The following is a 13,072-nucleotide window of genomic DNA, read 5'->3' as shown; positions in this document are numbered from 1 at the left end:
ACAACTCCTTGTGGGATGCCCCTTGGCATGCTGCTGTTTGCTGCTGCTCATTTGTTGTTTTTTCACAGGTTGTTCCAGTACCCCCATGGGAAGGTGCTCCCCAAGACTCTGCTCCTCTGGAACCTGTGATTTCTTCCCAGGCACCAGGAAAGCAATCAGCAGCAGAAATGGGAAAACTCGTGATAGTTTTGGGTAAAGTGTGCCTTTGACTTTTTTTACCCTGGCAAGGCATGCCTACCAGGACTGCGTCTGCAATGTGGCAAAGGGCGAAGTGAGGACGGCAAAGAGGCCATGGTTTGTGGGCAAGTCCCCAGGTGCCGCAGGCTTTGTCGCCCTCGTCCCTTCCTTCTGGCTTTAGTGGTGGCCATCTGTCTGTTCTGCCAGACCCTGACTCCTCTCATGACCAGCAGCATCCTTTCAGCAGTTGTTAATGGGATTGCACCCAACAAACTGACTAAAACACAGCAAGGAAGATACAAGGAGGTCTCCCCAAGCACCACTCACTGCTTCCTCCCTGGCAGTAATTCAGAGACAGTGAAAAAGGTAAGTCAGCTGTGGCAGAGTGCTGAGCAATAATTAGCAAAGCAAGGAATAGCGAGTCTGGCAGGATCATCTGAGTCCAGCTAAAATTAGCCTAAGCTTGGAAGTCTGAGATCTGTATACAAACAAATGGGTGATCTAATGACAGCGGCATATGTGCAAGCACATCCCCATTACCAGCTTCTCAGTGTGCTGTTGCTAACACAGGAATCCTGAAATCTTCGACTGAAGCATGGCATTGCTCTGTGACTCCAGCATGATTTCAGTTTGCTGCACAGACCATACTTTATTTTAGCTTTGGGAATCAGTTCAGAGGCTTTACAGTACAGGCACGTAAATCAGGAGCCAGTGGGGTTTCAGGAAAGTGGCTGAGGCTGTTAATTTGTACCGGGACTGCAGCTGCCCTGTGTTAAAGTTATCTGCTCGTCAGCTTTGAACTTTACTGGGATTCTGCTGAGAAGCTGAGTTTAATTGCATTTGAGAAATAAGAGAAGCACTTTTCATATTTTCAAATCGTACTATATACTTTGGAATCTTTGTCTCACAAATTTTACTTTGTCCTTAGGTTACCTGACCTCATGTTTATTTTGTTATAGGGTTCCTAAGATGGATGTTAAAATCTAATAAATGCAGACAGTGTTATTTTTGTTGGAAAATGTGGTTTGTTAAATGGTTCAGACTTAGGTAGTTATTTTTACTCTGGAATCTGTGATGAGCACTAGCACAAATGGTTCAGATTTCCTTCAGTCCCATAGAGGGGCTGCTAATACTGCAGCAGATATTGCACTGTGAAATTATCATTATGCTATTATTTTATATACAACTGTAGCAGGACTATAAACAATCTGTGACTTCACAGATTATGGACAGCATCCACGTAAAGCAGTTCAAGCTAAAAAAAAATAAAGGCTGCTTCTTTGATCAGGCAGGGTTCACAGTCTAAAAGGTCAGCAATATTGATTTTAGGAGAACAGTTGTAAAGTGCATCTTCTGCCACAATCAAAAACAGATACATGAAATAACTTTGGCATGAACTCTTTAACCTTAACTCTTAAAAAATTGATTTTTTTCTTGTGAAGATCAGAGTTTTATCTTATGAGTTGCAGAAATCTACTCCATGCTGCATTTGTCATCATTTTATATTTTAATGGTCTTTCAGTACACTAGGTACACAGGTTCAGATTTGTTCAGCAATGTGACATGAATAATTACAATTTAAATGGAAATAAGTACATCTGACATATGCAGGTTGCATTGTGTTACATCGTTTGACACTTACTGTCCATTCCTTTTTACTCATTGCTATTGTCATGGCAAGGAACATTTCATATCTTATTTTGGGCTACTTAAAGTCTGTAAGAACTGGTGAAACAATGGCAAAGTTTTGCTAGTATGTTGTTTGGCTGAAAATGTATGTAATTTCTGCTTTCGCAATTTGCCTGAGAAAAAATGCAGATTGACTTTGAACTTGGTGTGCTGCTGTTCGAAATGAGAAGGAAGCTTTTGTTTTTACAACATGCTGTACTTACTGCTCTCCAGCATACGTGGCTGGATGTGACTATCGCATGCACATGCTGAACCTATAGTACAGATGTAAGTGCATATGTTAACCCTTATAGGTATGTTTTCCAGGGCTGTGCTACCCTAACACATTCCTCTTCAAGTTCTGAAGACCACCCATAGCTGGCTCCCTATTTGTCTTGCAAATTTCCTCTAGAGCATGATGAACAAAATGTCTTGCACATGTTGGGATGTTACTCTAAGTTGCTCTCTGTTTCCAGAGAATACTCTGCTGGTTGTGTGGGCTGAATAATAATCTCAGAGAACAGAGAAGTCAAATAACTCCAAAGATCTCTACCACTTTGCTTTGAAAGTGTGTTCTTGAACTGTGTGTTTTCGCCCACTGCTTATTCAGATAGTTGAACTGTTATCTGGCTTGATTATACTGGGTACTCAGTAACATCTAAGACAGACGTCATGGTTGAAACTTTACACTGCTTTATTTGCAGTCATGTGCCCACCAACACTAGGTAGTTTGGCAACAGCTTTTCATTAAAGCTCTGGTTAAAATCTTCATGTATGAATATGCAAAAATACTTTAAAGTATAGTCCAAGTTATTCACATTTGTAATTAACTAGTCAGATATGTATTCTTATTCTAGAACTAGTCCACCAAGCAAATTTCAATTAATTAAAAAGAATCTATCATCCAATTAAACAGTGACTTAAAGCAAACACTGCAACATGTCTTATGAAATCAAAGTTCATGAATAAATTTTAAGGAAAATAAGACCCTTCTGGAGACAATATTCTTTGGGTAACGCCCAGTGTTTCTGGGGTTGGAGCCATAGCATGTGTCACACTGCAGACTCTCCTCTGACTGGGTAGGGCCAGGTTTTATTCTTGCTTCCATCAGAGAGACAGTCTGTATTGGTGTTGAGCCTGCTGTGACAATTTGGTTCTGATTGTCATGAGCAAAATCCCCATTCAAAGTCTGATAATTTCTCCATTCAGAGTATGCGTAGCACTAAGTGCCTAAAAAAAACCCAAAACCAAAAACAAATAAACAAAAAACCTGGCACTTTTTATAAGCCATTTGTTGGAAGCAAAGGGAGACATCTGACAAAAAGTGCAGCTTTGCCAGTGCATCTCTGATATCAACATTCACCTGATTTTGGAAGGGAGAGTACCAGACAAATGTGGAAGAAGCATGGGTATGGAAATTGCCAATCTGATTGGTACATGTGTCTTTAATGACATCCAGGATGCTCTGGAATGGAGCCCCTCCTGTTGGACACATAGTGCAAGCTGTCTTTTTTAAATTGCAAAAATACAGATTTCATTCACAGCCTGGGATACCTGACAGAGCTCATACTCCTCCTCTCTTGGGTATCACACATGACAGGAGTTTTAAAAGCTGCTGAGGATCTGGTCCTGTAGCTTTAAATTCACAGGAACAGAGGTCAACATTTTCTAGTATAAAATTAAATGTTAATACCTGTAGCATGAAAAATAGAAGGCTCATTTCTGAATCTCCAACATTAAAGGCATTAGAGAGTGATATCACATCCAGCAGCAGGCTGTCTGCAGGTTTAGCAGGGCACTCTTAACCTCCTGCATGATGAAATATTTGTGAATATAGATAGTAAGAAAAAGAGCTGGTGCTGTAGCATTGAAACTGAAGTAGTTACCAATAAAAAAAGCCCATACAGGCCCTGTGTGTACGTTGCCTGGCATGGTATTGTGCCAGAAATACTTTTGGCACTAGCCAGATGTAAATCTGTTACACTCATCTTATGTAATTTATCTCTGCTTCTCAGCAAGTTCTACGAGCTAATTAGCTGGTTAAGCAGTGTGTCCACTCTCTGAATTAATTCAGCCAGACCCAACTTAGGTGTCTCTGCACAGCAGTGCATTTTGCCCAGGTAGATGTAGTACCTCTGCTGTCGGAAGGATGTAGTGGGACAGTATTGCTCCTGGGGTAGGCACTTTTTTGGCATATTAGCTCTCCAGCCATGGTCAATATATATACATAAGAAAGAGAAACATCATGTTTTAGCCTTAACCAAGATCTAGGGGAAGATCCAGTTGAGTATCTTGCATAGATTACTGGCCCAGGCACCTATATTTGAAAATCAGGAGTGCAATTACTGAAAGGTTGAGAAATTGTTGCTAGAACTTTACAACTCTGGACATCCAGAGTAGAATTATCCTCTCCTTCCTTGAGTGCTCCACTCTATCTTGTCAGTGCCAGAGCTGGACTTCATAGTCAATAGAAATGACTGCCTCTAATGCAGAATTCATCATGACAATGCAGACATTTAAAACAAATCTAAAGGCACATGGCTTTTTTTTATACTGTTTTTTTTGGATGGAATATACTTGCTTTAGTCAGAATAAGCAGCAAACAAGGGAGACAGGAGAGGAGTGTGTCATGGAAGAAGGCATGGGGAAAGGAGTCAGATGTGGGAGGAGAGTAGGGAACTACATCTGCAAAGTAATAGTAACCTCAGAAGGCACAGAGGCGACTGTGCACAGAGGGGTTTGTATTTGTGCAGGGGAAAAGAAAGGGAGATGAGAATGGAACTGAAAAGAAAAGAAGACAAAGCTAATGGGAACTTTTGAAATGTAAATATGTAAAAAAGGAGAACTGAAGCTGAGTGATAGAATGAGAAGGGATGATTTTTGCTATTATGCAAAACAGAAGCATGGTGAGAGCTCTGGATAGAAAAGATTACATTATGCATAATAAGGTTTGATATATCTTAAAAGTAAATTTAATCATAGAAAGGATATTTATTTTCTAGAATACAGTAGGAGGCTGAGAGTTCTTTTCTCCTCACAAAAGAACAGAAAACTTTGCTAGTATGAAACCTCTGTTAATAGAAAGCAATTGACATAAGGTATGGTATCAGCAACTTGTTTCCTTGGAATTATACCACATTCACATTGCACCCTATGCAAGTAGGACATTTCTACTTGTCAAAATAAAGTGCAAAAGGGACTGAGGAAACAGCTATTTTTATGAAGCAGATATCTAGAGATATTTTGGTGATAAAGGGCAAGGCTATTGTGGAAGCAGTCAGGAAAGAGGGGCAGGGTGGAGACTTTGCAGGAAGGGAACTTTGAGAAGGATGCAACAGCAGCAAAGGGAAATGGAGGCAGAATCTCACTCATATACTTCGCTGGAGCTCTTTCTTCAACAGGAGCTGTATTTTATAAGATGGTAAGATTGGCTCATTGTCTGTTCTCAATACAGGGTAGTTGGTACCATGAATTACATGCAAGCATAAAGCAAAGGCATTTTGATAAAATAGCTCTGTACTTGCAGCTCAGTGTGCTGATGATGGCTGTGCAAATAACTCCTGGTTTGCACTTTGATTTATGAAGTCATCAGAAACCATCCATCAAACTAGTGCCAATAATCTAGTTGCTTGTTCTGTATTTATTCAACAAACAGTTGGAAGCAGAATTACATTCCAGCCATTTCATTCTACAAGCAAGTCCTTTCTGATTAAGAAATCTAGGAGACCATAAAGCCAACACATTTAAATATCCTTCAGAAAGTGAAACAGGAAATTAACTTCTCTCTTACTTCTTGATACTGGAGCTATGTGCACTTTAAATATAATGGTAGTATGAACAACTTACTATTTCTATGAACTTTTATTCAAACACAAAAAAGAAATTGAAAGTCACATTTGGAGTTAATAAAGGTCTGCATAGTCCTGTAAATGAATGACTTGGGGCATTAGAACCACATGCTAAGTTTTTATTATCACTCTTCTTATCGATGCTGTTTAATATTAGTGCAGCATTTTCTAGGGTCCCACTCATGAACTTCTTTGTAATGTTGTTCTGCTAGGTTATATTTAGCACCAAAGGTAGATACAAACTTCCTTTGCTGACTAAATGGGAATGTAGGCTGTTCACTGCCTGTGAATACTGCTAATAGTGCCAGTGTTGTTTACATAAGGTTGGCTGTCTTTTGAGGTATTTCTGTTGCACTCCCCTGTCATGCAAAGGCCTTTTGGTTTGCAAAGTGGCTCATATATCTCTTTTGCAGCAGCTCAGTACCTGCAGAAAGCAGTGGGGTTAAAGTAAGCTTCAGTCAAGTTATTTGAAGCTACTGGACCAAGACTGATAGTCTTGGCTAGCTTGGCGTGAAAAGTAGCTCCCTGTAATCAAGAGAGGCACTAATGCCACCAGAACTGGGTAGCTGAAAAGATGATTCACAGTTTTTGAGTTCTGTCCTGGAAGAAGCTTAGGCAGGCAGGAGTTGGGCCATTATGTTAGGAAGAAGAATTTTGTTTCTGCAGTTGAAGTAATGGTCAGTGAAATTCTATGGCAACAGTTCAAACTGTATATTTGCTCCTTTGCCAGGCATAGACAATGCATCAATATTTATGGAATTATGCAATCTTCTTGGAATCTGAAAAAACTGCCAAGGAGCTGTTTTTGTCTCCTCAACTTGAAATATCTTTGCTATTTTCTTCTTGGCCGAAACAAAGCCAGTAATTATATATCATAAGATTCAATTACTGACCAAATTTTGGATTTTTGGAACAATCCAGAACTTCTGTACAATGGAAAGCTTCAGAGACTAATATAATCTGTTATATCTTTACATGTTCATAACCTAGAATTGGATATATGGGTTTCAAGGAAAATGTCAAAACATTTTCTCTTTAACAGAGGACTTCACAGCTATGTGGAACTTGCAGACAGACAGAACTAAGAATTGCGACTCAGATAATGGATGTCTATTTTCAGTTGGACAAGGATGGTTATGTAATCCTTGAGCTTTCATATTGTATAAACTGGGCCATTTATCTTGTTTGTTAAGGCATCAAAGGAATAGACATTTGATTTGGAAATTTAAAAAAAGCCCATAATAAATTTTAATGGAGCTCAATTTGTTTTCTTTTGTGCTTTTTCATGTTACTCTATAAACTGAAAGCAAAATTACAACATTCATTTTTATGCATTTTTATTCACTTTACAGCCCATTGTGGTTTGTTTAGACCAGTTTTTAAGGCTGTGGATCATCTGTGTAATAGCCAGTTGCACTAAAATGAAGTCAGTGGCTCAACTAAGTGCAGTGTTTTGCAAGCTTTAAGAGCAGGTATATCATGGCAAAGCTGACATAGGTCTCACCCTAAATCATATGGGCAATCTCAGCTTTGCTGTAAAGCCTCATTAATTTTTGTGGAGACAAACACACTATTCTCTGGGTAAGACATGGGCTGCAGATGTTCTCTACTAATTCCTTTCACATAAGGTGTATTGAATCTGTAATAAACTCATCTGCTAACAAACTGCCTTCAAACTGAGCAAGAGCTAAAAAATGGTTGGGACATAACATTTGACCATTTAACTATTCTCAAATTCTCAAAATGTTGTGGATCCATTTTTTTCTGTCTAAGTCTGCTGCTCATTAAAGTCATAGGACTGCCAAAAAAAGTCAGAACCATAAAATGTGGAAATATGTGAAGAGCTTATTTTCATCTACTGCACTCTGCTTCTCTTTTACCAACTCTATGCCTAGACCACTTTTTTATGATTGAGAAACATTTTATGAAAACCAGCAGACTCTTTAAATATTTGAACATGACTGCTATTGCTATAATATTGGAAATTCTGAAAAACATCCAGTAGTAACTAGATCAGCATGGCCAGTGATGCAAAGCACTTTATACAGAGCTTTGAAAAAATTATGGAATCTCTTGCTACAAACATTCAGTTGGCCAGATCTTTTTAAAATTATGCATAGCTAACAAGGGATTCATAACAAAAGAAAAAACCCACACTATGTTGCACTGCCTTGGCAAGAAAATGGAGAGGACACATTGCATCTTGTAACCTGGACTGCAAATAGCTCTGAAAGGAAAGGTCAGAGGAAATAAACTTGGCAACACTACACGTGGATCACAAGCAAGCACCCTAAAAGGTGTGAAGCTACTTCATATTATTTAATAGTACCAGATTAGACATCAGGTCAAGCTGTTAAATTTAGGATCCTGAATTGTCTCAGAGATCCCATCATGCCTCTCTGGGAAGCTGGTGGATAAAAGCACCTTGTGCCCAGAGCCTGGGCAGTGGGAGGGGAGGATAGGGGCACAGACAAGTGTGTCCCTGCTCTGTCCCTCCCAGCACTGCAGCTGGAGGCTTTGGACACTGGCAGCCTGAGGGATTTTTGTGTCTTTGGAGTGAGCATCCCAAGAAAAGCCTTCTGGAGCAGTGAGTGCTGTGCTCCTCTGCGAGGGCTGTCAGGAACCCTCTGAGCACCCACAGGAGTTGCCTGGTGGGACCTGGCTGCTGCCTGGGCCCCGTGGAGCTGCTCAGAGCCATTTCCCTTTGTGCTTTGTGGAAATGACCCAGGTCACTGCCACTGCCTGAACTTCCTGATTTTTTGTATTTTTTTTTAATGCTGCTATCAGTGTTTGGTTGAATATTCGTCACTGCCAAACTAGCGAGTTGTAAACATTACTCCTTTTCCCTAGGGAACTGGGGAAGATGCCATCTACATCAGCCTTCCGCATCAGTGCAAATGTGGAGGCAACAGGGAGAGCCCCTTCCCTGGCAGATCCTGGTGCAGGCAGGCTGGCTCAGCCTGACCCCCTGGGTTCCTCAGGATTCCCTGGGGCTGGTTGTCCCCTGTGCCTCACTGGCCAGGTGGAAGGAGCAGCTGGGGCACAGCTGGGCCCCACTGCCACAGACGTGGGCTCCGAGGGAGCAGCCAGGCCCACCAACCTTGGAGTGCTGCCCACAGGGAAATGGAGTCATTGCTGGGTGCTGGAGCAGGACCTCTTAATGCTTGTTTGAAGCAAAATACTTCAGAGGTAACACTGCAGGAAGCTTTGCTTTCATGAAGAAAGGTGTGTTTTGGTAGCACAATAGAAATGTGGTAACCGTTAGTGAGGATGAGCACACACATCCAGCCATACCCAAGGCAGGACCCAGGCTGCACCTGGAGGAATGGGAGCAGGAGAAACAATAACCAGCAGTGAAAACAGAGCAGGGACATGTCCTGGGCTGCAGCCCCTCTGCTCTCCTCATGTGTCCTCGGTTCACCCTGAGCACTGACCCCTGCAGCACACATGGAATGGAAAACGGGATTTTCTTGCAAAATAAAGCAAGAGGTGTCTCTATCCTCTGCGTTTCTTCCACGATGCAAGTGAAATGGAAAGTGGGAAGTGTCTGGCTGGACTGCCTGGAAGAGGAGGGAGAGGGAGCACAAGAGGGTGGCTGGGACAGGGGTTGGAATTCAGAATGGGGAAGGAGGGAGGGAGGGAGGGAAATGGAGAGGAAGGACTGCCAGGGAGGGCTGGCGCTGCAAGAGAGCAGGAAAAAAGGAAGATAAGAGGAAGGAGGGGCAAAGGCAGAAGGGGACAGAGCAGAGCGACGGGTGCTGTGGTGGGGAAGGGCCATCAGAGACTCTCTAACACTGTCCTTGCCACCCGATTAATGTGTTTTAAAATGCTGGGACATCAGGAACACTATGTGACTGGTGACCTAACGCAGTTCCTATGACTTCACCTGGTGCTATGTGTGCTTCTTCTGGCCAGCAAGTGATCAACCTGTTCGTGAATATCCCAGTGTCTAAACTAGTTTTGGATTGCACATTTGGCAAATACACACGGAAGACTGACAATGTTGCTGCCCAGATTTTAGGAAAAGGTGTTTCCATGGAGGGAAGACCATGGTTTAAAGATCCTTGAGTGCTACCCTGAGCTTTTGAACCTTTTCAGTGTCAGTCCAAAATGAAGGCAGAAAAAATGAAGAGGCAGACAAAATGGAATTGGTGGTCAGAAGTCCCTGATATAAAGAGAATTCTTAATTATACCAGAACTATTTACCATGTTGTCACACTAAGTTACTAGTTTCTTTTTGTGAAAAATAACAACTATATTTCAGAGTGCTGAGGAGTGACCTGTTACAACCATTGTCTTTGCTCTGTTTGCTGTAGATTGATGACTCCATTCTTCAGTATTTTGGAAGCCATACAAGAAGAGCAGTTCTACATGCACCTCCTGCCCACTGTGAAACTGAGCGTCAGCTCTGTCAGCGCATCCTGGCAAAACATGGATATACAGTCACAATCCTTGAAAACAGGAGACTGGTGGAAGATCCCAGGCATGAGGACCCTTATCACAGTAAGAATAATTGGACTTAATTCATTCATTAATTACTAAATGTGATCACTAATTGTAGTACTGATACAGCATTCTTTCACAAAGGTAAAGCTTATAAACTCCAATACAAGTAAGGTTAGAAGCCAAATTATAGACCTTCTCAGTTGTGCAGCTAATTTTCCACAAAATGAGAGGATTCTTCCATTAGATACATCCATCTTGAAAAAAATGCAGCAGAGTAGTTCATCATAGTCTTGACAACTAAATCAGATCAGTTTGATTCCTGATGACTTCTTATACTAACTTCATCAATGTGACTGAGTGATTTTCAGTAGAGCGTTTCATAACAAAACACGTACCTGCTAAATTTGGTTCTTTTTCATTTTCTCTCCTAAAGATATATGCATGAAAGTACTTTTTATCTCTGGTAATGTTTTGATTGTTCTGTAAGCTTGTTGAAGAACATGATATAGAAGGAGTACCTTTGCACTTGCTGCAGAATCTGGGGTAGATTACTGTTGTTTCTTAGTTCCTGTTGAAATTTGATCTACAGTTAAATCAGGCTACTGAAGAAGCTGATCTCTTGTACAGGGGACTATTGCTTTATTGTTTAGAGTTATACTGTGCTTGATAGAGGACTTTTGTACACCATATCTATATATGCAGACCATGTTTAAGTGCTCTTGGACACCTCAGAAGTATGAACTGAAATCGATCTTGATTTGCTCTTCTATTGGAAGTCAATTTCAGACCTGGAAGGCTTTGAAAAAAATGCACAGGCCACCATTCTGTCAGAGGAAAATTGGTTGGATATTCTCATGCTAAAGGGAGTGCTGTTTGCATCATTCAGGCTTGCAGTGCACTTCTGGAGTTACCAGAGAGCTCAGTTTTGCTTTGAACTTTAACCAAACCAAGTAGTTTCATAGATGAAATCCCTAATTACTTAGCATGCTTGAGGCTGCTCAAAGTGCCACCACTAATTTCAAGTTTCTTTAAGAAACCTTCTTGAAAATGAGGTACATGCAGTTTTCTTTGGCAGGCTGTACCAAGAAATAGTAAATCTTGTTCACTTCACTCTTATTTTAACCTAGTTTCGTAGGCAACTTGCAGCCACTCCTTGCCTTGAGTACTTTCCATCTCAGAGTGACAAGACACAGCATGTCTGCAGGCTTTGCTAATATCAGATGGACTGCAGAGAAAAGATGGCATCTCTGGGGACCATGTGCACCATCTCTGTGAAATACTTTTGTTTCAAATGGCCAAGGAAGTGTGTTTGCCAAATTCACTTGTGACCTATAAAAATAAAAGGACTGTACTAGATTTTTCTACAATGATGAGTTCAGATTGAAATTCTCCAATACAGGTTTTTAGACTCCAAATATTGCCTCTGCAGAAATCAGCTTAACTGTGGATATTAATATTTTACAGGCTAGAACCACTACTTCCTGTAGTATTTTTCCAGTAATAAAAAAAAATAAAGAGGTTTTAGGTATTTTCCAGGAACATCCTACAGCTTCCAGCAGATGTTGGATTATGTAAAAAAGTCAAATGCTTGCCAATTTAAGGCAAATAGTAAGACTCTACTAATTCCATTTCATGGCAACATAAGTCTGCCTTTAACTATTCCCTGTTATGTAAGTGCCTAGCTTTAAAGTTATGTTTTAAAAACAAGAAGTAAAAGAGCATGTGTGCATACCAAACCAATGATCTTTCTTACAGCTAAGAAAATTACATTCAAAGTTAATTTTCTTCACCAGTACGTGACGGGTTTACTGTTCTGGATGGGATAGTACTCCTTATTTTGGAGAAGGGTATTTTGAGCTATGCTTTAGCATAATATTTTCCTAATAGAGAGTGTTATAAATCAATCAAAATATGCTCTTTGAAGCCTCTATTAGAAAAATACAGATAATGAACTGAGAAACACAGATCATGAATGTTGTAAAAAATCTGTAAGTCATTCCTTCTTACCTGGTATTATTTAGGAGCTCTATCCAGTGCTTTTATTTTTGTGCAGTCTCTCTTACTCGTGTATCTCTCAAAGTTCACTCTAAATTTGAAAGGATTTTTTGTTTTGAATGGCTGAGAGCCAAGAGTCTAGCTGAAGTCATATATGGAAAAAAATTCACCACAAAACATTCCTAACTCTTTTTTGTGCTGGCCCGCTAAGAATTTTGGGACCAGTTCTGCTCCTGTTTGAAACCCAAATGTGACAGCTCTGCACACTGATCTTCCAGAGAGATCTTCCACACCTGGGTTGTAGCACTGTGTTAAGATCATTGCTGTCAGAGAGAAACATCAGGAGAATAGTTTTCTTTAGTGGAAATTTTTCACTTCTTATGGACAAATCAAAACATTTTGAGTTTTGGTAACTGGAAAATAGTTGGCTAAAAAGAAAAAGCATACTTTTTTTTAAAAATCATGGCAAAGAGACTGTGGTTTATTGGTTTCCTATGAAAAATCCATACAGATGTGTTCTGCAGTAAAACATGAATTATTCAAGCCCCTAATTTTCCACTGAAAAATAGCTTTGTCAGTAAATTTTCAAGCAGCTTTTCTTGAACAAAAAGTAGTTGTGCTTTCACCATTCCTTAGCCATTAAACACACATGGAGCAAAAAACTACATTGAGTGATGGTATCTGTGCCTGCTCTGAGCTCTCTGAGACTTCCTTTCGCAGCAGGCCTAAATGAGCCAGTTTTGCTGTAAGTTTAACATGTCTCAGTCTGCTGCTGCGATGGAGATAGGGAGGTGGTACTGTTCATAGCAGATGGTGGGACAGTCAGATTTTGGAGAGAGCTGTGTTTGCCACCTTGGACAATCTGCTTTACCATGGTCAGTATCTCTAGTAAGTGTCTGTGGTAAGTCTGTTTTGAAGCAAGCAGTTCAAAAGAAGCT

At 40.5% G+C, this 13,072-nt stretch overlaps 1 protein-coding gene across 1 annotated transcript in view; it reads left to right on the top strand.

Annotated features, from left to right (window-relative positions):
• Positions 1 to 291: 291 nt before the first annotated feature.
• LOC103811845 (cadherin-like and PC-esterase domain-containing protein 1) overlaps positions 292 to 13,072 on the top strand; it is a gene marked incomplete at its 3' end in the record, with an annotated part of 46,368 nt that continues 33,587 nt past the window's right edge. The window contains exons 1-2 of the mRNA XM_009084842.1: positions 292 to 543; positions 10,010 to 10,196. Coding sequence (XP_009083090.1) covers positions 292 to 543; positions 10,010 to 10,196 — 439 coding nt within the window. The remainder of the gene's footprint in view (positions 544 to 10,009; positions 10,197 to 13,072) is intronic.

Source organism: Acanthisitta chloris, unplaced genomic scaffold, assembly GCF_000695815.1.
Source record: "Acanthisitta chloris isolate BGI_N310 unplaced genomic scaffold, ASM69581v1 scaffold14791, whole genome shotgun sequence".
Lineage (NCBI taxonomy): Eukaryota > Metazoa > Chordata > Aves > Passeriformes > Acanthisittidae > Acanthisitta > Acanthisitta chloris.
Note: the sequence above shows the minus strand (reverse complement) of the source record. Positions and strands in the feature narration are given on the sequence as shown.